Here is a 25708-nt window from a genome sequence, read left to right as displayed (position 1 = left end):
TGTGAGGCAGCAGTGCTAACCACTATTCCACCATGCCACCCATTGAAATAAATGGGATATTTTGGTAGACATGCATTGATAAAATAACAAACTGTTTGCCAGTAATAGAATCCCTACAGTGAAGAAGGAGGCTATTCAGCTGTTGTCTGCAGCAACTCAAAGAGTACCCTACCTAGGCTCACTCCCCTGCCCTATCCTCATGACCCCATCTAACATTTGGACACTAAGAGGCAATTTAGCATGACCAGCCCACCTAACATGCACATCTTTGGTCTGTGGGAGGAAACCAGAGCACCCAGAGGAAACATACGCAGACATTGGGAGAATGTGCAAACTCCACACACACAGTCACCCAAGGCCAAAATTGAAGCCGGGTCCTGGGTGCTGTGAGGTAGCAGTGCTAACCACTGTGCCACCACTGGAAATCTGGGTTTGCGGTTAATAAACCCTTGCACAGACCTCAAGGCCTTTGAAAAATGCATAAAGACAAGATCTACAGACACTGCCCTATTCACCTGTGGTCAGCACACCAGGCAGAATCTTATGCCAGCAACATGAATCTTGACCGATGATGGGGGAGTCAGTGAGAGGCCTACATCACCTCTTTCCGGAAGACCCACAGATAATTTTTACCAATCAAGTGGCAGACTAATCAAGATCAGGAACCCAGGGCTCTGCTGAGTGCTCCGGAATTGACAAAAGTGTTCATTCACTGAGAACTGATATCAGCAGACATGAGTGCAACAGTGGAGCCCCCAAGATAACAAATTGTGCTACATCTAGGTGCAGTCTCACCAATGACCTGTACAATTGTAACAGACGTCCCTACTTTTGTACTCCATTTCCCTTGTAATGAAGACCAGCATTCAATTTGCCTTCCAATTGCTGTACCTGTCACAAGGACACCCAGGTCCGACTTCACCACGGTATTCTGAAATCTCTGCCCAGGCAGAGATCAGGGAAGTGGATGAAGAAGATGAACAATGGAAGGCAGTGGAAAGACCGAGGGGAGGGAAGTTGGACCCCAACACGGCTGCATGAAAGCTCACAATCAAGTGGGTCAAATGGTTAACACATCTGTACTGGAAGGCTGCAGGTGCAGTGGGTAGAGGTCCAAATGGGGTATGGATGCCTCTCGCATGATGGGCTGAGGGGAGGATGGTTGAATCGAGAAACAGACTTCTTTTGGTGGCTGCCAGCCTTTTCCCTCCGGGTTGCTGAAATCTTGTATGGTCTGGTGGTGACAGGTGGGCTTGAGGGAAACATATGAGTGTGCAGTTTAAATATGGCACTGAGACCTTCGAACCTGTCAAACAATCAAGCAGAGGCAACTTGGGGCGGGATTCTCCCGTACCCGGCGGGACGGGAGTACCGGTGGGACGGAGTGGTGTGAACCACTCCGGCGTCGGGCAGCTTCAAAGGTGCAGAATCCTCCGCACCTTCAGGCGCTAGGCCAGCACCGGAGTGGTTTGCGCTCCCCGCGCATGCGCGGACCCACGCCGGCCGGCGGAGTCCCTTCGACCCCGGCTGGCAAGGCGCCAGAGGCCTTCCATGCTGGCCGGCGCGGGTCCGCGCATGCGTGGGAGTGTCAACAGCTGCTGACGTCATCCCCGCACATGCGCAGGGGGGTTCACCTTCGCGCCGGCCATCGCGTAGGCTTGCATGGCCGATGCGTAGGAAAAGAGTGCCCCCATGGCACAGGCCCACCCGCGGATCGGTGGGCCCCAATCGTGGGCCAGGCCACCGTAGGGACACCCCCAGGGGCCAGATCGCCCCCCCCCCCCCCCGCCCAGGACCCCGGAGCCCACCTGCGCCGCCAGGTCCCGCCGGTAAGGGACTTAGTCCAATTTACACGGCGGGACCTGCATGGAACGAGCGGGTCATCGGCCCATTGCGGGTCGGAGAATCGCCGGGGGTGCCGCTGTGAGCAGCCGCCGACCGGCGCGCCGCGATTCCCGACCCCGCCAATTCTCTGGCACTGGAGAATTCGGCGGCCGGCGGGGGCGGGATTCACACCGCCCCCGGCAATTCTCCCATCCGGCGGGGGTCGGAGAATCCGCCCCTGGTTTTATTATGATTTTCTAAATGTCCTGCCATTACTAACTGAATAATGGATTCTTGTATTTCCCAATGACAGATTGTAGGTTTTCTGGCCTATAGTCTCCTGCCTTCTGTCTCTCTCCTTTCTTGAATACAGGGGTAATATTTGCAGTTTTCCAATCTACCTTGACCTTTCTAGAACATTCCAATCAATGCATCCAATATCTCTACAGGCTCTCCTTTTAAGACACGAAGATGCAGTTCATTAGGTCCGAGGGGTTTGTCAACCTTAAGCTCCATGGGCAGCACGGTGGCACAGTGGTAAGCATTGCTGCCTATGGCGCTGAGGACCTGGGTTCAAATCCCAGCCTTGGGTTACTGTCCATGTGGAGTTTACACGTTCTCCCATGTCTGCGTGGGTTTCACTCCCAAAACCCAAAAGATGTGCAAGGTAGGTGGATTGGCCGCGCTAAATTGCCCCTTAATTGGAAAAAAAAATTATGTACTCTTAATTTATATTAAAACAGAAAAAGAACCTTAAGTTCCATTAGTTTTCCTGGTAATTATTTTCTAGTGATTGTGATTGTTTTAATTTCCTCCCTCCCTTTTGCCTGTTGATTTTCTATTATTATTGGAATATTTTTGTGTCTTCCACTGTGAAGACAAATATAAAATAGTTGTTCAAAGGATTCTGCCAATTTTGTGATTCTCCAGTATCATCGTTACTATCATTCAAATTAGCAGTCAGCACAAACAGATGTTGGGTACACACATATTGAGGTCCCCATGTCTTTCCAGGTCTTATCCAATATCTAACCCCACCTGCCAGCTATTACCCAATGATGTTTCCACATACAGTTCTAAAACTGAAGGACTAGAGCAGGGTAGGGTATCCAAACATTTTGAGTCACAGACTCCTTAGTGACCTTACCAGTGCATTCGGCAATGCCAAACATTCTTATAATGACTCTCCCTCACACACACACACACACTAAATACGTCTCTGTCTCTCTCACACATACACACAAAACTCTTTCTCTCTCTCACACAGACACAAGCACACATGTCTCCCTCTCTCAAACATACACACGTTTCCCACTCTCACGTGCATCTTTACAATGAGGAAACATGTAGGGCGGGAATCTCCGTTGCCGACGCTGATATCATAATCGACGATCGGGCAGAGAATCGACTCCGGCAACAAAATCGGAGCCGGTGCCGGTTTGACGCCTGTCAGTCATGCTCCGCCCCCTCGGAAATGGCGACATCGCATCGCATGCCGCGTCATTGGCCGGCACTGCCGAGATGTTCCTGATGGGCTGAGTTCCCGACCGTGTGGGACACATGTGGTCTCAGCCATGCGGGAACCCGTCGTGGCGACTGCGGACTGTGTCCAGCACCGCCACACTCGGCCGGATTCCTTGCCGCTGGCCGAGGAGGTTTCCACAAGGGCAGGGGGGACTATTGGGGGCTGGCCAGGGGTTGGGTTGTGGGGTCACGGATGGTGGATTGGGTCCGCGCAAGTCTGACGCCATGTTGTATGGCGCGCCCGCTGCAGGTCATCACCCATGTGCATGCGTGGCCCGGGACCCGGCCGTTTTTGGCACGGGAGTCGGGAGTTTCACCTGGTGCCGCTACAAGCCTGTCACTGGTCTCTCATTCGATGAGGATTTCACGCGGAATGTTTTTTGGTCGTAAAAGACCACACGTGCTCCGCTGGCGTCAGCATTTAGCCGCTGAAACGTAGAATCCAGCCCATAGTTTTCTGAAAGTACACCATATGGGGGAGAGAGTGAGATGCAAGTGTACTGTTCGTAGATTTGTGAAAATAACAATTATGAATATAAACTAGCCCCATGAAAATAAATTATATAATTTTCCTCAATGTGCATTGTTTACAAAGTAATCCGATTATTTATCTTTCACGTGTTCTTATTTCATTCTAAGTTGACTGATATTTATGTTATTTTGTAGCCAAAGCTTTTGTCTCGGGAGTTGCTGGATCTGGTGGCATCTCATTTTAACCTCAAAGAGAAGGAATACTTTGGAATAACATTTATTGATGACACGTAAGTAAAACACTCTAATCGTAAACTGCTGCACTGCAACATATGGAAGTGGTGGCACATTAGCTTTGCTATTTATTGTAGTTTAGTGCTGGAATTAGTTCAGTTAGGACATGGGTACTCGCAACCTAAAATCCATATAATCTTTCCAGGATAAATATCAGAATTAAACTGGAAATTTAGAAGCTAAGTCTCCGAATGAATCCATCCAAGCACTAAATTTACTACAAGCAGTTTTGTTGGTTGGAAACAAATTAACCTGCTTCGATGTTGTACTGCAAACAATATATTCTTTTCATCACAAAAACAGGAAATGCTAGACAGTCTCAGCAGGTCTGACAGCATCTGTGGAGAGAGAAGGGAGCTAACGTTTCGAGTCTGGATGACTCTTTGTCAAAGCCTAGTCATATGTTCCTAGTCATATATAAAGACATATATTCTTTTCATTGGTAACACTGCTGCTGTGTCAAAATGCCAAGGAACAATGACATGCCTAACTTGAACAAATACTAATTTTAGAAAAAGACTACCATCTAATCTTATCAGCATGTTTATGAAAGGGCTGTGACATTTCCTGAGCAGCTAAAAATATTCCTCACCTCCGCAGAGTTTTACTTAAACCAGATTGTGGTTTGTCACTTTGATTAATCACACCAATTTGGTGAACTAATAGTGCAACTATATACCAAACTATCTAATTTTCTTTTCTTTTCTGGTATAGACATTGGTACAGTCTTAGGGGAGATGGCAGCATAATTGCAGTGTCACTGGATTAGAAATCCAAAGGCCCAGGCTATTGCTCTGGAAACACGGGTTCAAATCCCACCACGGCAGCTGATGGAACTTTAAGTTCAGTTAATTAATAAAAAAAATCTAAGCGGGAATTCTCCGGCCATTGGGATTCTCTTTTCCTGCTGGGAGTGCACCCCCGCTAGTGGGTTTCCTGGGTGCGTGGAGTGGCTTCAATGGGGAATCCCGTTGACAAGTGGCGGGAGTAGAGAATCTCGCCCCAGTGAGCAGCGTGCCACCGAGAAACACTTGACTGGGGGATCGGAGAATCCCGTTGCTGGAACTGAAAGCTACACTCAGTATGGTGACCACACTCATTGATTGTTGTAAAAATCCATTTGACTCACTAATATCCTGTAGGGAAGGAAATCTGCAATACATACCTGGAATGGCCGACATGTGACTCCAGACCCACAGCAATGTGGTTGACTCTTCATTGTCGCGTGAAATGACCGAACAAGCCATTCAGTAGTAATGAACCACTACATTAAAATCCAACTAAAGTCAAGAAGGTGGCTCATCAGCACCTTCTCAATGGCAGTTGGGGTTGGCCAACAAATGTTGACATTGCCAGTGACACAAACATCCCGTGAAAGGATAAAAACAAATTTTGGTACCTTAATTAAAATCAGACGGCAAGTTTACTTGTTTACACATACTATCACAGAATCACTGCAGTGCAGAAGGAGACCATTCGGCCCATCGAGTCTGCACCAACCCTCTGAAAGAGCACCCTAACCTATGCCCAATCCCCCATCTTGCAATCCTTATAGGGGCAATTTAGCATACCCAATCTACCTAACCTGCACGTTTTTCAACTGTGGGAGGAAACCGGAGCACCCATAGGAAACCCACGAAGACACAGGGAGGACGTACAAACTCCACACAAATGGTCGCCTGAGAGTCCCTGGCTCTGTGAGGCAGCAGTGCTAACCACAGTGTTTTGCATTATTTGATATATTCCACTACTTCAATTTCTACTGAAAGGTTAGTTCAGTTAAACGTGTGACTATTTATACATTTTTTGGGCAGAAAGGAGTTCTTTGAATCAAAAGAAATGATGACTTAAAAACCTGTGGAACAATTGCTAGTTTGAGGCCTTTAATATTGCAAATCAACTACTTACGGGCCTATGCTCTAACAAGTGTATTCAAAGAGAGCCTCAACTCATCAGTCAGATTAGATTCTTTTTTTCAATAAATTTAGAGTACCCAATTCATTTTTCCAATTAAGGGGCAATTTAGCATGTTCAATCCACCTACCTTGCACATCTTTGGATTGTGGGGGCAAAACCCACGCAAACACGGAGAGAATGTGCAAACACCACAAGGACAGTGATCCAGAGCTGGGTTCGAACCTGGGACCTCGGTGACGTGAGACTGCAGTGCTACCACTTGGCCACCATGCTGCCCCAGCTTAGATTCATAACTGCTTGAAATAATAGTTAGAAAATTGCATGCAGTCACATACGTTTGTAATCTGTGTTAGCACCGAAGAAACTGGCACCTGAATTGAAACAGTAAGGTCTTGAAATCAATGACTAAAGTCTGTTGCATTGATGAACATAATGAAAAAAGGCTCATTCTTGCTGCATGCAATTTTCGCGAGATGGTTTTCTCAAAATTTTATTTGTGAACTATTGCTCTTCGGCATGTATGTTGGATTGTCTTTATCACACTATAAGGAGGTCTTGTGGCACAGTGGTAGTGTCCCTACCTCTGGACCAAAAGCACCTGGTTCAATTCCAGCACTTGATTGTTGACCATGGAAGAAATCCTCATGATGCAGTTCAACAGGCTGATGATCTGCTTGGGTATCCTTCCACCAGTTCCCTGCTATTCTGCAGAGGGAAAAAAGCATGTGCAAATATTCACTAAACATATAAGCAAACAGTAAAAGCACTCAAAAACTTTAATGTCATATGATTTCCCTCTTCTATGTCTAAAGATAACATGAGACTCAACTAACAATCATTTTTTACAACGGGTGGTGTCCTGGTGGATTTGAAGATTAGGGCATTTCCTTTGAGTGTATTCGCAGTTCACACCCTCTTTTATGTTGGTACCATATGAACTGGCCAGAATAACAAATATAAATTTGAACAATATACCACAGACCTATGAGATAGAATAATTTACTGGAAAAATTAAAAGCCACTGGTTTGATATTTAATGATATTTTGTTTTGTAACATTTAAAATTTTCACTGGTGTTCCCAAGAATAAGACGACATAAATGACCTAGAGGAGGGCACAGAAGGTTGGGTGAGTAAATTTGCAGATGACACTAAAGTCGGTGGAGTTGTAGACAGTGCTGAAGGATGTTGCAGGTTACAGAGGGACATAGATAAGCTGCAGAGCTGGGCTGAGAGGTGGCAAATGGAGTTTAATGTAGAGAAGTGTGAGGTGATTCACTTTGGAAAGAATAACAGGAATGCAGAATATTCGGCTAATGGTAAAATTCTTTGCAGTGTGGATGAGCAGAGGGATCTTGGTGTCCATGTACATAGATCCCTGAAAGTTGCCTCCCAGGTTGATAGGGTTGTGAAGAAGGCCTATGGTGTGTTGGCCTTTATTGGTAGAGGGATTGAGTTCCGGAGCCATGAGGTCATGTTGCAGCTGTACAAAACTCTGGTACGGCCGCATTTGGAGTATTGCGTACAGTTCTGGTCGCCTCATTATAGGAAGGACGTGGAAGCTTTGGAACAGGTGCAGAGGAGATTTACCAGGATGTTGCCTGGTATGGAGGGAAAATCTTATGAGGAAAGGCTGATGGACTTGAGGTTGTTTTCATTAGAGAGAAGAAGGTTAAGAGGTGACTTAATAGAGGCATACAAAATGATCAGAGGGTTAGATAGGGTGGACAGTGAGAGCCTTCTCCCGCGGATGGAGGTGGCAAGCATGAGGGGACATAGCCTTAAATTGAGGGGTAATAGATATAGGACAGACGTCAGAGGTAGGTTTTTTACGCAAAGAGTGGTGAGGTCGTGGAATGCCCTACCTGCAACAGTAGTGAACTCGCCAACATTGAGGGCATTTAAAAGTTTATTGGATAAGCATATGGATGATAATGGCATAGTGTAGGTTAGATGGCCTTTAGTTTTTGACTTCCCATGTCGGTGCAACATCGTGGGCCGAAGGGCCTGTACTGCGCTGTATCGTTCTTTGTTCTATTTCACACGTTTTTGTGCAAGAATCAATAAATCTGCAAGAAGAGTGTTCTACTGGGAATACCCTTATCAACAGCCCATCCCGTAACCCAGTGAATTGGGGTTCAGGTCTCAGCCAAGACTGAAACTTTGTTTCTCTGAAGTGTAAGACAATACATGAATTTCCAATCAATTGTTAGTTTGGTGATTCATATTCAGGTGAAAAATAGCTAGGGACTATGACTTAACAAACTCTGTCCTGGAACGGGCACTGTGGGAAAGTTTGGAATCCTACACACCCATTTCTCTCAACAGTTGGGAGTGAAAAGCTCAAAAAGGGAGGATCCCAACAAGGAATCAATTTGGAATGAAAACAGGATGCAAACAGGCATGCCTATACAGGTTGTATTCCATGTTAACAATGTACAGTTCATAATCTTGCACGCCATCTTGCTCATAGAAGTGCCAGGCCTCTCTGGAAACCATTCAAACCGTGCCTTATTCCTCGTGATCCCATTCAAAAAAAAAATACCCAAAGTATAACTATTGTTGTTCTTTTAAAACATAAATTATGGGGCATTCTGCAGTTAAAGTTGTGTTGTAATTTTGATCAAATTGTTATATTTATTAGCGCTTCAGCAATGTTCTCCCTGTAAAGGCAACTTTAGCAACCAAAATTCACAGGTTTGTCATAATGTCAACATTTATTCTACTTTCCTGTATGGGTTGAGCAAAGTTTTTCCTGGAACTTGATAGTTCTGTGCTCTCTCGGTCAATGACAATACAGGTCTGAATGCTCACAGGAGATTAACAATGTTTTAAAAGTAACTGCACAGTAGGCTTACTTGTTGCAAATTAATTTCACTTAAAAGAACATCTAGCCTGTTTTGGCATTCTTGGCAATGTGCCTTCATGACGTCTGCTAAAACTCAAAAGATTTCTCGTTCTATTTTAATAGCTGTGAAGTCGTACAAGAAGCCAGCCTCCATTGTGGGAAAGATCATTTGCTCCTGTTAGCACCTACTTGCTGCAGTCTGGCACTGTTTGCTTAATGGCTTTTCCCCCTATCTTGAGTGCAGCCTTTGTCCTGGCCCTGTTGATCTTGGCAAAGGAACATGGGAGAATCCTGTTTTACACTCCAAAAGGTAGAAAGTTATTCCCCAATTTCCTGTAAAACTGAACAAGTTAATGACGCTCATCTTGCAGCTGGCTAGAAAACTATCTCCCCCATCACAATGTATTGGCATAATATGCTCATAGGTGTGTAACTGAGAGTAACTCCAATCTCAAACATCCATAGCACTGTTTAAACAGTCAGCAAAAATGAGCCCCTTGTGGGGATAATGAATTTATTTTGCAATTAAAATTAGATAAAATTAGCACATTATTTTGAGCGATGTGTATTGAACTGTCACCATCATGTTTTACCATCACATTGTGCTGCAATTATGGAGGAAAGATAATGCTAACTTCTGAATACTGATGCACCTATTTCCTGCATGAAAATAACTTGTTCTGCTATCCAAAAGATAATTGGATATTGTACCACACATTCATATTAAGTCCTCAAGACAAGACTGTTACATCAAAGCAATTCAACGATGCTGAGCTAAGATGAAAAAGTCAAGTTTATGTAACTCATCTAATAGTATTGTTAAATATTAAATGCATACCGAAAACAATCAACATAGTGGAATTTGAATTTGGGTAATAGAAATCCATTTTAGTGGCACATCATTATAAAAACTGCTAACTTTTATTTTAAAATCTCTGGGTAATTTAAATATCTGCTAATCTTCCTGGTTCAGCTCCGTAATGGACGTAGTCCTTTGTTCACGTGTAGGCACACTGTGACAGACAAGTAGGTTCCATGCCAAACAAGCAAATCCAATTCCAATTTATTTAAAAGGGCTAACAGGGAAAAGGGTAACTTCCCCAAGCTGTGAAAGCTATCTGTCAAATTCAATAGCAGCTATTTGACTAGGGGTGTACTTAATTATGCCTGTCTCCAGCATAGTTATCTCACATCACTGAAAAAAATGACAACAGCGGTCCAGTCACACAGCATTTGCCATGTTCTTCAATTCAGTTCATGTCATAAGAACAAAAGAACCACCTGTGGCAGAACTCATTCTGAAACATCGTTACTGTGGCAACCGCCAAAACTTTATTATTTCCATTCAATGGGCTTGTTTTCAAAAACTTTACAATGGCATGAACTATTTTGAGTACATTTAAACAGTAACACCATTATACTGTAATGTATCAGTTGGCTTACTGAGTTTATTTTTCTGTGAGAAATGCAAAGTAATTTATTTACAACTGTAATCCATTAAATAAAGCCAGTGCTAAAGGCATTTAAGCATGACACACTGTCACCCATTTAGACGGTTACAAAGAAGTATTTAAGAAGATAACTTGAAAACGTGTCCAACTGAATAGATGAGCTGCCCAGGTGTTTGAAGCCACAAATTGTTCATGTTAACAGATCTGGAGTACACATCGATAGCTGATGTTGTGAAAACCACATTCTGAAATTTAATATATAAACACAAAGTTTATAAATACTTGGCAAGTTTGGCAGCGTTTGTGAAGAAGGAAAGAGTTAATATTTTGAGTCTTGTACGACTTATTCTTCAGAACTTTCTTCCATTCCAGCATTTTATTTCTATTTCAGATTAAATGAAAATCGCTTGTCACAAGTCAGCTTCAAATGAAGTTACTGTGAAAAGCCCCTAGTTTTCCAATATCCTGGGTATTTTGTTTTTATTCTGGAACTAAAACCATTATACATTATACATAGAATCATAGAATTTACAATGCAGAAGGAGGTCATTCGACCCATCGAGTCTGCACCAGCCTTGAAAAGAGCACCCTAATTACGCCCACACCTCCACCTTATCCCTGTAAACCAGTAGCCCAACCTAACCTTTTTGGACACTAAGGGAAATTTAGCATGGCCAATCCAACCAACCTGCACATCCTTGGACTGTGGGCGGAAACCGGAGCACCCGGAGGAAACCCACGCAGACACGGGGAGAATGTGCAGACTCCGCACAGACAGTGACCCAAGCCGGGAATCGAACCTGGGACCCTGGAGCTGTGAAGCAACAGTGTTAACCACATGTTTATGTGCAGAGAGAATGTGATGGCCTCATTGCAATCAGGCAATTATTATATCAAGTATCTCAAGAAAGAAAATGTACCAGGATCTGTGATTACTTACAACCTCCTAATTCTCACCTTTTTCCCCTCTGCAGAGGTCAGAGTAACTGGCTGCAGCTGGATCGCAGGGTATTGGATCATGATTTGCCTAAGAAAACAGGACCTGTGGCCTTATTCTTTTCAGTCAAGTGAGTTCATTGATATTTGCATAGAATTGAGCTCATATCATGCACAAAGAATACATTTCAAAGTTGGTCATGTTCTTGATTAAAGCTTCAGCCTCAAAGTGTTCATTTGAGTTCACTTAAGAGCAGCTGTTTGAAATGGAGAGTTGGAATGAGACTAAAGAAATTTAAGAATAAATGAGGTGGTATTTTCAGTTTTGGGCGTCAATTGAATTCTGAACAGGAGCTTCTTGGATTCAGGTGCAGTATTCAGATGCTACTGTAAAAGGAACTGACACCATATTTGTTACCCAAATCAGCAACATTTGAACTTTTCCAATGCCTCCTATCTTCCAACACTACTAAACTGTATGAGCTCACTGGAATAGAATGCCCACTTCTTTCACAATTGTCATTTTTATTGCAACAAACCAAAATGAGACAGCCCAGTGGTTATGGGATTGATGTGAATTGTCAGGTGGGAAGAAACTAAGCACTACATTATTATGTTACTGCTGTTGCCCAGAAACTGTACCAGATGAGCCCCATAACATAAGAGTGACCATATTCTTCTGGAATTGCTACCGCTTATGCACGTCCTTCTGGTGACTCCTTTTTTTTTATTTGTTAAATAAATTTAAGTACCCAATTATTTTTTTCCAATTAAGGGGCAAAGTGTGGCCAATCCACGTAACCAGCACATCTTTGGACTGTGGGGGAAAAACCCACACAGACACAGGGAGAATGTGCAAACTCCACATGGACAGTGGCCCAGAGCCGGATTCGAACCCGGGTCCTCAGCACCGTAGTCCCAGTGCTGAGCATTGCGCCAGAGTGCTGCCCAGTGACTGTCCTTTTAAGGGTCACACAGCAGAGTAAGTGTCAACTGGTCTGGGTGGCAATCAGGACCTGAAGTGGGGAATCACCCTAGGGGGAGGGGTCTCCCCAGGCAGAGGCATTTGAGAATTAGCTGGAAGCAGCTCCTGAAGATCGCTTGTAAATAAATCCCTTTTTGTTCTACTAATGAAGTATCTGAAAGTGCATCATTACAGTCCTGTTACTTGATTATCTCTTTTATTATAAATTTAGAGTACCCAATTATATTTTTTCAATTAAGGGACAATTTAGCATGACCCGTCCACCGATCCTGCAATCTTCTGGGTTGTGGGGTTGAGACACGGGGAGAATGTGCAAACTCCACACGGACAGTGACCCGGGGCCGGGATCGAACCCGGGTCCTCGGTGCTGTGATGCAACAGTGCTAACCACTGCGCCACCGTGTCACCTATGATTATCTCATCTTTATTTCTTAACATCTCTCATCCCACACATCAGGGTAGATTCTGCATCCTGCTAGTTGACCGATGAGTGCACCAGCAGCCAAACAGACTGGAGCCATGCTCCAGCTCAACCTCATTTAATTACGGCAGTGAACCCAAGTGCCGTAACCTGCAGGGCTACAGACCAAATGCTGGAAAGTGGGACTGGGACTGGCTGGCTTGTGTCTAAGCAGGCGGAGACACAATGGACCTAATGCCTTCTTCTGCGCTGTAAACTTTGTATGATTCTATGAACTTTCTTCCCCCCCAGAGGAGTGTTGAAATGAAGTTTACCAAATCCAGGCGCAATATCGGTGGTGCTGGAGGCTGCTCCAGTATCAGTATGGTAACTCCTAGGTGGAGCCCAGGGTGACAGTAGCCCAGATTACTATTTGGGGCTAGAGCTATTCTCGCTCACAAAAAATAACTTAAAAGGTACAAGTTTTATTGAACCCCCTTTGTCCCTACCACCATAGAATTGGTTGGATCATGAACAGTACACCCACTGCCTGTGTATAGGTACTTCATTTACACATTAAAAGGGTCTCTGCCCTCACGGCGCCGAGGTCCCAGGTTCGATCCCGGCTCTGGGTCACTGTCCGTGTGGAGTTTGCACATTCTCCCCGTGTTTGCGTGGGTTTCGCCCCCACGACCCAAAGATGCGCAGGGTAGGTGGATTGGCCATGCTAAATTTCCCCTTAATTGGAAAAAATGAATTGGGTACTCTAAATTTTTAAAAAACCTGGAAGAGACTAGCACTTCAGCGACACAGTATTAGGCCCTCTTAAAAATGGCAGCAGCGAGAGTCAAGGGGAAATTGAAATTATCCTCAGTTTGTCTAAATTACTGTGTGCAAGTGTGTGTGTGTGTGTGTGTGTGTGTAAGTGTACATAGGGGAAATTGAATACTTTAACTAAACTCACGTTCTCTGTGTTTCAAAAGCTGCTACAGAAATAAACCTCCATAGAATGCATCACCTTTAAAACTTGTAATTTTGCATTATTTTAGGGGCAGCAAACTCCAAAAAGGCTGTGTTTAACACTTTCCTGCATTTCTCCATTCAACCAACTGCTATTAATCGGCATTATATCACTTTGTCGTTTATCTTTACTAGCCCCTCCACATTCACATAGATCCACTCGGTGCACCCAATTGCAAAAGAACAATCAGCAATTAGCAGTGAAGGTACAGGCACTAATGAAGATTTTACTTTTTCAAAGAAATGTCTTGTCACAACAGAAGGAGGATGGACCAGGAAAAATCTGAGTTGACCAAGTACATCTTGTTCGGCTGCATGTGATAATGGTGATATGGTATAACCTAAAAACCCTGACATGTCGGTTAATCACAGTTCATCAGCAAGAGCAATGTTGGAGCAACAACAGTGGCAAATTTATCAACCATAAACTGATGTGATGCTGTTGTCACCCATGAGTCAGCCAGTTATATGCTAAAGTGCCACTGACTGCATGCCATCCACACATTGAAAGCTGATGTGCCTTCAGAAAAGAAGAGACAATGTGAGAAATGGAATGGGAAAACTGTAGAGAGAATAAAGTATCTGGTGACAGTTCTCTCTCTCTCTCTCACACACAATAGTGAACATAGATCAAATCTGTAACGTGTCCAGGGAAAGCATATGAAGCACCCTTCATCATTTAAATGGCAACAGACTGCAGAATATTGCAGTACCAAATGATCTGGGTGTCCTCCCACATGAACCACAAAATGATGGCATGTAGGTACAGCAATTAATTAGGAAGGTAATTAGAACTTTCGCCTTTATTGCAAGGACGATGGAATAATAAAGTAGAAAAGAATACAGGGCAGCACCGTGGTGCAGTAGGTTAGCCCTGCAGCCGCCGAGGTCCCAGGTTCGATCCTGGCTCTAGGTCACTGTCCATATGGAGTTTGCACATTCTCCCCGTGTTTGCATGGGTTTCACCCCCACAATCCAAAGATGTGCAGTGTAGGTGGATTGGCCATGCTTGCCCCTTAATTGGAAAAAATGAATTGGGTACTCTAAATTTGTAAAAGAAAATGTAGGAAAGTATTGCATTGGTGAGATTGCGCCTCGCGTACTAGGTATATTTTTGGTCCCTTACTTAAGAATGGGTAGACTGCATTGGCGACAGTTAAGAGAAGGTTCACTAGTTTCTTGGAATGAAGGGGTTGCCTTATGTGGAAGCTTTGAGCAGGTTGGGCCTATACTCATTGCCAATTAGAAGAATGAGAGGTGATTTTATTGAAATATGAATTATTCTGAGCGGGCTCGACAGGGTAGATGCTCAGAGGATGTTTCCCAGAGCTAGGGGGCAGAGTTTAAAAATAAGGGGTCTCTGATTTAAGGTGGCAATGAGGAGGAAATTCTTCTCTCAGAGGGCTGGTAATCTTTGAAATTCTCGACCCAGAGAGAAGAGGTTTGGTCATTGTGAATGTATTCAACCCTGAGTTGTGATCTGCAAGGGAGTTGAGGGTTATGTGGGGACAGACAGGAAGTAGAGTTAAGGCTACAATCAGATCAGCAATGATATTGAATAGCCATGCAGACACAACAGGCCAAATGGTCCAGTCTTATTTTTTTTTAAATTTGGAGTATCCAAAAAAAATTTTTTCCAATTAAGGGCAATTTAGCGTGGTCAATTCGCCAACTGTGCGCATCTTTGGGTTGTGAGGGTGAGACCCACACAGACACGGGAAGAATGTGCAAACTCCACACAGACAGTGACCCAAGGCCAGGATCGAACCTGGGTCTTCGGCGCCAAGAGGCAGCAGTGCTAACCACTGTGCCACCGTGCCACCTTAATAATAATTATCTTTATTATTGTCACATATAGGCTTACATTAACACTGCAATGATGTTACTGTGAAAAGGCCCTAGTCGGCACACTCCAGCACCAGTTTGGTTACACAGAGGGAGAATTCAGAATGTTCAATTCACCGAACAAGCATGTCTTTCGGGACATGTGAGAGGAAACTTGAGCACCCGGAGGAAACCCACGGAGAGAACGTGCAGACTGCGCACAGACAGTGACCCAAGCTGGAATCGAACCTGGGACTGTGAAGCAACAGTGCTAACCACTGTGCTACCATGCCACCCATGGTCTATGGTCCAGTCTTACATTCATGGAACCCCTACAGTGCAGAAGGAGGCCATTCGGCCCATTTGCTCTGCACTGACCCTCCGAAGGAACGCTCTACCCATGTCCACTGTCCCATTTGGGTGGCACGGTAGCACAGTGGTTAGCACTGCAGCTTCACAGCGCCAGAGTCCCAGGTTCGAATCCCAGCTTGGGTCACTGTCTGTGCAGAGTCTGCACGTTCTCCCCGTGTCTGCGTGGGTTTCCTCCGCGTGCTCTGGTTTCCTCCCACAAATCCCGAAAGACGTGCTGTTAGGTAATTTGGACATTCTGAATTCTCCCTCTGTGTACCCCAAGAGGCACCGGAATGTGGCGGCTAGGGGCTTTTCACAGTAACATCATTGGTGTATTAAGTCAGCCTACTTGTGACAATAAAGATTATTATTATTATCCACTCGGCCCTATCCCCATAACCCCGTAGCTTAATCTGCAAATCCCCGGACACTAAGAAGAATTTTAGCATGGCCAGTCCACCTAGCCTGCGCATCTTTGGGCTGTGGAAGCAAACTTGAGCACCCAGAGGAAACCCACACACACACGGGGAGAACTATTCCTATTCTTCATGTCCTTGTGTTCAAGTGGAATGAATTCTTCCTATGTGTGTCACCTGAATGTATAATGTTCCTTATAAAATTAGCAAATACAGACACAGCTGCAGAAAACACCCTGTAAATTGTTGATACAGAACGTAAACAGTGAAGATAAAGAATCACACAGAACCAGAAAATACTTTTGCAATGACTTTTTTAGAACACAATGCATCAGATCACTAATACATCTAAGTTACAGTAAATTTGACCTAAAATATTAACAATTTAAAAACTCTTCAGGTATAGTTCCACATAATCCATGTGGAATTTTAGTGTCTGCAATTTTTTGCCACCAGTTCTGTGTTATCTGATACTTCTATTCAAGCTATAATTGTATTTTCTAATGTTTTTGAATCGTCTTTAAGTTTTATTTTCACTATTAGCGATTGTTGCTGCATTGAGTCTGCCAAGAGCCTTTATAGTCCAAAGTAAATCAATTACTTTAACAGGAAAGACAAAACCAGCCTGAATTATTAATTCAGAAAATATGTTTTCACAGTCTTTCTTTATCTTGGTTGTGTGACTGTTTTCTCTGCCGATCTCTCAATGGAATAAAGAGCAACGAAGAACTTTGTGAAGTGGCCAATACGCCCCCTGCAGGAAAAAAGCAAATTACAAATAAGTTCAATGTAATCGCAATACGAGAGACATTAACTTAACACATCATACAGTTCCACATATTCGAGTTGAAGTATTTTTTTAATCCAATACATCATTTCAGCAAGTGGAAAACTGACATTTTTACCCATTTTAAAAAGATGGAAATGATATCTCATATTATACCATACTCCAACACGTTCAGATTTTGACCTCTGCCATAATTAGATTTTTTAACAAATATATTTAAGTAATTTTAACCCTTTATCTATAGATTTCTTTTAATGAACATTTTAAAATTTATATACAAATACAAAACATAATCCAAAAAAAGAGCAGCCCCCCCAAATCTCCTACCCCCCAACAGCTGACAGTGACCAACTCTTCAAAATACATAACAAATGGTTGTCATCTTATATAGAACCTCCCAATCGACCCCCTCAGCACCCATTTAATTTTCTCCAAATACAAAAATTCCAGACCCAGCCATACCGAGGCACTGGGTGGAGAAGCTGACCTCCACTTCAGCAGAACCCTGCCTGCGAGCAATCAGCGTCACAAAGGCTAAAATATCTCCCCCCCCCCCCCCCCCACCCCCCCCCACCCCCCCCACTCCCGCACTCCCGCCTACAATTCCGGCAGCTCTGACACCCTGAATATGGCCTCGAGGGGACCCAGCTCAGCTCCCCGCCTAAGATCGCTGACATGCTGCTGAAGAAAGACCGCTAAGTTCATTAACATAGGACATGCCCGGAACATATGTAGGTGATTTGCTGTGCCTCTCCCACACAGCTCACACTTCTCTTCTACACCCTCAAATACCACGCTCATCCTTGCCCTTATTAAGGTGCCCAATGCACCACCTTCAGTTGAATGAGCCGAGCCTTGCACACAACGACGTGGCATTCACCCTCCGTAAGGCCTCATACAACCTCCTTTATAGAATTAATGTCGTAGTCAAGCATTTTTTAAAAATCTGTTCATGGGTTTGAAAAATAAAATATTTACACCAAAGCGCAACTGCATCAAATTGTGACTTTCCATAGGAACATTTGAAAATCAATGTACTCTGCATCAACAGCTGAAGGGATTATGTTTGGGGGGAGATCAACATGTCACTCTTCGACTTCATTCTTTGTAAGTTGATACTTCCCAAACTTCACTTTTTGTGAAATTTGTATCTTTCTCTTCGTACATTGTGTCCTCTTGCTGCTGATACATGATCTGTTCACTCTTACCAGTGTTTTTTAATCATTTTTAATCGGCTCTATTGCTTTGCCTCCAAGATTTATCTTTCCTGATCAATTCTCTTGCCCTTGTCAACAATTTACAGCTGCAACAGTCAGTCTTCTCTCTGACTAAGAGTGTTGTCCATTGTCTTAACCCCCCTGTTGCTTGAAAGCCTGCAAATCAGAATTACAGGTTCTACACCGTAATATGTTAACTCAGTCAGTCAAATATAATTCAAACCCTGCAGCAAACAAATAGTTTACTGAAGTCAAATCCTTTCATCTATGTCAGTGACCTAATAATAGTTAGGGGGAAGAAAGATAAATGGACACCAAGGTAGATTATTCCCACTGATAATACTGGTCTCACTCCCTCCATAGTTTCACTGATTGAGCCATGCGGACGAGCGAAGTCTGAGGCTGAATTCCAAGATGTGCTGATTTAGCAGACCTCAGATGGGGGAGGGGAGTGGATAGGCATGTCTGAGTGTCAGGTGAGGACAGGATTGTGCTCAACATGTTGCCCCCAAGGTTTGACAGCCTGCTGACACTCATAATGCAGCAACATCAGCCATTTGTATAAGGTACCAAAGAATGGAACCAAATTCCAGCAATTAATATGTTGGGAGTGGAGGGGAGGGGAAAATGAGCACATTCTCTGAGGTGTCTCTAGTTGTCCTGCATTAAAAATGGTGCTCCTTGGTAGCATCAGCGAGATTGATTTCAATAATTTCAGTTATGAATGGAGCTTCTTAGCTTCCAAGTTAGATTTCATGCAATCAGAATTGGGAAATTCTTAATTCTTGTATTAAAGTATTTCAATTTTAAAATTATAATTTTTTTAAAATTTAGAGTACCCAATTACTTTATTTTTTCAATTAAGGGGCAATTTAGCATGGCCAATCCATCTACCCTACACATCTTTGGGTTGTGGGGGTGAAACCCACACAGACATGGGGAGAATGTGCAAACTCCACACGGTCAGTGACCCAGGGCCGGGATTCGAACCTGGGTCCTCAGTGCCGCAGTCCCAGTGCTAACCACTGTGCCATATGCCGCCCCCTAAAAATTATTTTTGCATATTTCAGATCTAGTTTCATCACTGGAGAAAATATTTTCCCTGCTCTTTTTGTTTACGTGCATTTATTCTTGCATCATTCTTCAACCAGACTTGTTCTCTGAGATCTGTAACTAACCACTAGGGGGTGTACATGAACATCTCAAAACTACCTTCTACGATGCAAATTTGATGAAGTTTTTTTTACATGAATGTTACAACGAATGTTATTTATTTTGTTGCCAGTAAAATGCAGAAATCAGTCAGTTAAAGCTCGCATTTTGATGAATGTATTAATTTGCTTTAGGTTTTACATTGAGAACATATCATTCCTGAAGGACATTACCACTGTGGAATTATTCTTTCTGAATGCAAAATCCAGCATTTACAAGGTAAGAATGTTTAGCCAATGCTTTATTTTGTAAGCATCTTTCAGTTCATTGTAATAAATTCCAGCCCTAATCTATTTTATTGGCCTGCCGAAAGGTAGGAAGTAGGATTTCCTAGGGGTTAGCATTTGGATCACTGCTTTTCTTCATCTATATTCGTGACTTTGGATGTGCAAGACACAATTTGAATATTTGCAGATGAAACAAAATGTGGAAGTATTGTGTACTGGGAGGATAGTGCTAGACTTTAAGAGGACACAGGCTGGTAGGAGGGGCACATGGCAGAGTACATTTAATGTGAAGAATGTAAAGTGATACATTTTGGTAGGAAGAACAAGGAGAGGCAACAAAAATAAAGAATACAGTTCTAAAGGGGGTGCAAGAGCAGAGAGACGAGGCAGTATATGTGAACACATTATTGAAGGGGGCAGGGCAGGTTGAAAAAATGAATAACAAGGCATACGAGCTTTATAAATAGGGGAATAGAGTACAAAAGCATAATGGACCAAATGGCTCCTGTGCTACAACCATTCTATTTTGAAATACAGCCACATCACGTTTCACGACTTACACTGGATGTTTAAAGCTCACTATAAATTTCATATGGTGATATCATCACAACACATTTTCTCCCTTGGTTGACAATTTTACAAAAGCAAGGGTATTGAGAATATTTATCTCGTTGCAAAAAAATGTTATTTTATTGACATAAGTCCAGAGTGAGAAAAATCCATCACCTCACTTCATCTAAAGACATATTCTATTGTGGTCTTTCATCCCACAAGTCCTGTTAGTGGTCCACTTTTAGGAATACTAAGCTACCAGTCACACTAAAAATTAAACAGGTGTTGTTAACATTTCTGTGACCATCAATTCCACTTGTCAACTAATATGAATGCAACTCCTTCCTTAATTAATTTCCTTATCTGGCATTTGTTCCACACATCCACTATCCTGTAGGATTTTTAAAAAAGCATTCTAAACTTGCTCCGCTCTCGTAAATTTTGTACTTGACCTTACTGCCATACTTAAGACTTCTTACTGAGAGCAAAGGAAAATCTTGGAGTTGTTTACTCTGGTAAAAAGGTTTTAGCAAATGTCTTGGAGCAGTTATGTTTCCTGCACTAGAATAATATTTATCATTTTATATAACCGCACAAAATATGGTGAGTTTGATTTTGCATAATGAAACACAAAAAAGTTTAGTTTCAAGAAAAGGCAAATACATTCAAGCAACAAACATGTATGCATTTGACAAGTGATTTGAGATAATGACCTGCTGCTGAAGATCATTTATAAACATTCCTGACAACTGGTTCAGCAAGTATTTCTGCATTTCTGTACTTTGAGAAAACAGAGCTTGCCTTATTTTACACTTTTAACTTGAGGCAGAGTATGATTGCCAAAAGAAGACAAATTGTTGTTTGATCAATTAGTAGGTTACAGCTCTGCATCTTGTAACAAAGTGAACTCTCCCATAGAAGCCACTTCACAGGGTTTGGAATTCATTTCCAGAGAGCAGTATCTGCATGATCATTTTGCCATCAACAAAGCTATGAAATTCCAGCAACAGCCATTCCTTAAATTCTTATTTTACAAGAAAAATTTAAAGTAACTTTGGTAGTTCATGTTGAATTTTGAATTCCATGATAGTAAAGTCAGTTGGTACAGAGAGGGGGAAAGGACCCCACCAGCCCTAATCGTCATTCTTAGACTGTTTCACCAGCCCTAACCGCACTCTTCGACTGTTCCACCAGCCCATACCTTTACTCTTGGCTCTTATCTCCGTCTCTTCATGTATTATGAAAATTACTTCATTTCCTTCATGACACACTATGCTCCGCCCAGCTACTTAAACAAAGGTTCTCCCTGAGATGGTTGATGGAACCATCAATTCACTAGACATGTGCTTTAAGATATGAACAGTGGTTTTAATTTACTTACAACAGAGCCAGCCTGTTCCGCGTTGAACTCGATTAACTGAACGACTGGCTCTGAGCATTGGTATTTATACAGCAGTCCAGGGGGAGGCGTCGTGGGCGGAGCCAAGAGTGGAGCCCTGTACAAACTCCTAAGCATTCCCAGCACTACTCCCCCTAGTGGTCGGGCAACGCAACTGTGCTTACAAATGCATGGTCTCATGTATATACAATACAGTGTGAATTACGGAGTTACATTCACCACATTCATCCCCTACAAAAAAATCAAGTCCGGCGGGGGTGGTGGTTCATAAATTGAGTCTGTCCGGTGGTCGAGTCGTCCGCTGCGATCTGCGGAGCACCGGGGTTGCAGCCTCTTGTGGTGGCTGGACGGATGTTGTGGGTTGGGGTACGATGGCGGACTCCAGGGAAGATCTCGTCCGAGCTCCATACCCGTCTGGTTCGACTGGGGACTGAGGGCGCTGGGGGTTAACCATTGTGGGCGCGCGGAACAGGTGGAGCGAGCTAGTGGGCTCAGTGGGCTCGGGAGCATGAGGGGGCGGCAGGATGGGGTGTAGGGTGAGGGGTGCATCTGTAGTGATAGAGGTGATGCTGGACCCGGCGGGTGCAAGGTCCCGGAGGGATACAGTATCCTGACGGCCGTCGGGGAACTCGACGAAGGCGTACTGGGGGTTGGAGTGAAGGAGGCGCACCTTCTCAACAAGAGGGTCGGTTTTGTGCGACCTGACGTGCTTCCTCAGGAGTACAGGGCCCGGTGTCTTCAGCCATGCCGGGAGTGAGACCCACATGGTAGTGCCCCTGGAAAAAATGAAGAGCCTCTCGTGAGGGGTCTGATTGGTCGCTGTGCATAAGAGGGACCTAATAGCATGGAACGCGTCTGGGAGGACTTCTGCCAATGGGAGACTTGGAGATTCCTGGACCGGAGGGTCAGTAGGACAGTCTTTCAGACCGTCGCATTCTCCCTCTCCACCTGCCCGTTCCCCCTGGGGTTGTAGCTGGTAGTCCTGCTCGAGGCAATGCCCTTGTCGAGCAGGTACTGACGCAGCTCGTCGCTCATGAAGGACGAACCCCGGTCGCTGTGCACGTAGCTGGGGAAACCAAACAGGGTGAAGATACTATGCAGGGCCCTAATGACTGTGTGGGAGGTCATATCGGGGCACGGGATAGCAAATGGGAAGCGGGAGAACTCATCTATGACGTTTAAGAAGTAAACGTTCCTGTTAGTTGAGGGGAGTGGCCCTTTGAAATCGATTGCGAGGCGTTCAAAGGGCCTAGAAGCCTTGACCAGGTGGGTCCTGTCTGGTCTATAGAAGTGCAGTTTGCACTCCGCACAGATCGGGCAGTCTCTGGTGATGGCTTTTACATCCTCAGTGGAGAAAGGCAGATTTTGGGCTTTGATGTAGTGGGCGAGCCGGGTGACCCCCGGGTGGCAGAGGTCGTTGTGGATGACTTTCAGGCGGGATATCTGCGCGCTGGCGCATGTCCTGCGGGATAGGGCATCTGGGGGCTCGTTGAGCTTCCCCGGTCGATACTTAATATCATAGCTATAGGTGGAGAGTTCGATCCTCCACCGCAGGATTTTATCGTTTTTTATTTTTCCCCTTTGCGAGTTGTCAAACATAAAAGCAACCGATTGTTGGTCGGTGATGAGGGTGAACCTCCTACCTGCGAGGTAGTGCCTCTAGTGACGAACAGCCTCCACGATGGCTTGTGCTTCTTTTTCGACTGCCGAGTGTCAGAGTACTGAAGTGGAGAGGGTATGGGAGAAAAATGCAACTGGCCTTCCTGCCTGATTTAAGGTGGCTGCTAGAGCTACCTCTGAGGCGTCGTTCTCAACCTGAAAGGGAGTGGATTCATCCACCGCCCGCATGGCCGCCTTGGCGATGTCCTCCTTGATGCAGTTGAAGGCCTGGCTGACAGGGGAAATAGTGTGGCCTTAAAGAGTGGGCGGGCTTTGTCCGCATATTGAGGGACCCACTGGGCGTAGTAGGAAAAGAAACCCAAGCACCGTTTGAGGTCCTTGGGACAATGAGGGAGGGGGAGTTCTAAGAGGGGGCGCATACGGTCCGGGTCTGGGCCCAGGATTACGTTTTTCACGACATAGCCGAGGATGGCTAGTCTGGTTGTGAGGAAAACGCATTTCTCCTTGTTATAAGTGAGGTTTAATTTCTGAGCCGTCTGGAGAAAACGGTAGAGCTTGGCGTCGTGGTCCTGCTGGTCACAGCCGCAGATGGTGACATTGTCCAAGTACGGGAACGTGGCCCGCAGCCCGTACTGGTCCACCATTCGGTCCATTGCTCGTTGGAACACCGAAACCCCGTTAGTGACGCCGAAGGGGGCCCGGGGAAATGGAAGAGGCGGCCAACGGCCTCGAATGCCGTGTAGTGGCGGTCCTCCGGGCGGATTGGGAGCTGGTGGTATGCAGACTTCAGAACCACCGTGGAAAAGAGCCGATACTGGGCGATCTGGTTTACTATGTCTGCAATCCTGGGGAGGGGATACGCGTCAAGGAGCATAAATCTATTTATGGTCTGACTATAGTCGACAACCATGCGGAGTTTTTCCCCGGTCTTCACGACCACCACCTGAGATCTCCAGGGACTGTTGCTGGCCTCTATGATCCCCTCACTGAGAAGCCTTCGGACCTCTGATCTGATGAACACCCTATCCTGCAGGCTGTACCGCCTGCTGCGAGTGGCTACGGGTCTACAGTCCTGTGTGAGATTGGCAAAGAGGGGAGGAGGGGGAGATTAGCAGCGTGGCGAGGCTGCAGATAGTGAGTGGGGGCAGGGGCCCGCCGAAGCTGAGGGTGAGGCTCTTAAGGTTACATTGAAAATCTAGGCCTAATAAGAGTGGCGCGCAGAGTTCGGGCAAGACGTAGGGTTGAAATTTTGCGTAGCTAGCGCCTCGGATTGTGAGTATCGCTGCGGTGCGCCCCTGGATCTGGACAGAGTGGGAGCCTGAAGTGAGAGAGATAGTTTGTCGCACGGGGAAAACTGGGAGCGAACAGCGTCTTACCAGATCTGGGTGTATGAAGCTCTCAGTATTCCCGGAGTCGAAAAGGCATGGCGTGCTGTACCCGTTGATTTGGACCTCTTTCATCGAGTTTCGCAGATGCTTCGGGCGCGATTGGTCCAGAGTGACTGCGCTGAGTTGCGGGTCGTCGGCGGCTCGATCAGCTGTGCTGGAGTGGCCCCGTGATGACTGCCCTCTGAGTGCGTAGTCGACGAGGTGAGTTTCAGAGTTTGAAGGGGATGGATCCCAAGATGGCCGCCCCCATGAGTCGCACATGGCCGGCCGCATGGAGGAGGATTGCCAAGCTGGCCGCCCCCATGAGTCGCACATGTCAGGTGGGGGCGGAGTCGGCATACAGGCTGCAGCATTTCGGGGCCTGCGAATTCAGGGAACGAGTGCTTTGAGCCGTGGGAGGGTTAGAGGCTGGGGCTTTCTTCGCCAGACACACTCTGGCATAGTGTCCTTTTCGCCCGCAGCTGCTGCAGGTCGCGTTGCGGGCCTGGCAGTGCTGCCGCGAGTGCTGATTCTGGCCGCAAAAGTGGCAGGCTGGGGCAGCATTGTGGCTGGGCGGCCGCACGGCGCAGGCCTGGGGAGTCGCTGGTCGGGGGCCCATGACGGGGTCGCAGGGAACGAGGTGAGGCTGCAGAAGGAGACCTCCATAGTGGTAGCAAGTTCAACAGTCGCTTCAAGATTTAGGGCCCCCTTTTCCAGCAGTCGCTGGCGCACGTAATTTGACCTAAGGCCCGCAACAGAGGCATCGCGTACAGCAAGTTCTCTATGTTCTGCCGCGGTAACCGCCTGGTAATTACAGTCACTAGATAAAGTTTTAAGCTCTCTCAGGAATTCTGCGAGCGATTCCGTAGGCCGCTGGCGGCAAGTAGTAAACAAGTGTCGTGCATAGACTTCATTAACAGGCCTCACATACAATTTGTCGAGTAACGCTAGGGCTTCAGTATACGTACCGGCACAGTTTAGTTGAGTAGAGATTCTGTGGCTCACCCTCGCGTGCAGTAGGCTCATTTTCTGCTCCTCCGTTATTTCGGCTGTGCTTGCTTCTGCCA

At 45.2% G+C, this 25708-nt stretch overlaps 1 protein-coding gene across 4 annotated transcripts in view; it reads left to right on the top strand.

The window, feature by feature from the left end:
• LOC119973101 (FERM domain-containing protein 4B-like) overlaps positions 1–25708 on the top strand; it is a 416202-nt gene that overhangs the window by 226202 nt on the left and 164292 nt on the right. For all 4 annotated transcript variants that reach the window (XM_038810633.1, XM_038810631.1, XM_038810632.1 and 1 more), the window contains 3 exons: positions 4015–4109; positions 11303–11395; positions 19611–19695. In XM_038810633.1, the coding sequence (XP_038666561.1) occupies positions 4015–4109; positions 11303–11395; positions 19611–19695 (273 nt within the window). Of the gene's footprint in view, positions 1–4014; positions 4110–11302; positions 11396–19610; positions 19696–25708 lie in introns of those variants that run through there.

This window comes from Scyliorhinus canicula, chromosome 11 (genome assembly GCF_902713615.1).
Source record: "Scyliorhinus canicula chromosome 11, sScyCan1.1, whole genome shotgun sequence".
Classification (NCBI taxonomy): domain Eukaryota; kingdom Metazoa; phylum Chordata; class Chondrichthyes; order Carcharhiniformes; family Scyliorhinidae; genus Scyliorhinus; species Scyliorhinus canicula.
Note: the sequence above shows the minus strand (reverse complement) of the source record. Positions and strands in the feature narration are given on the sequence as shown.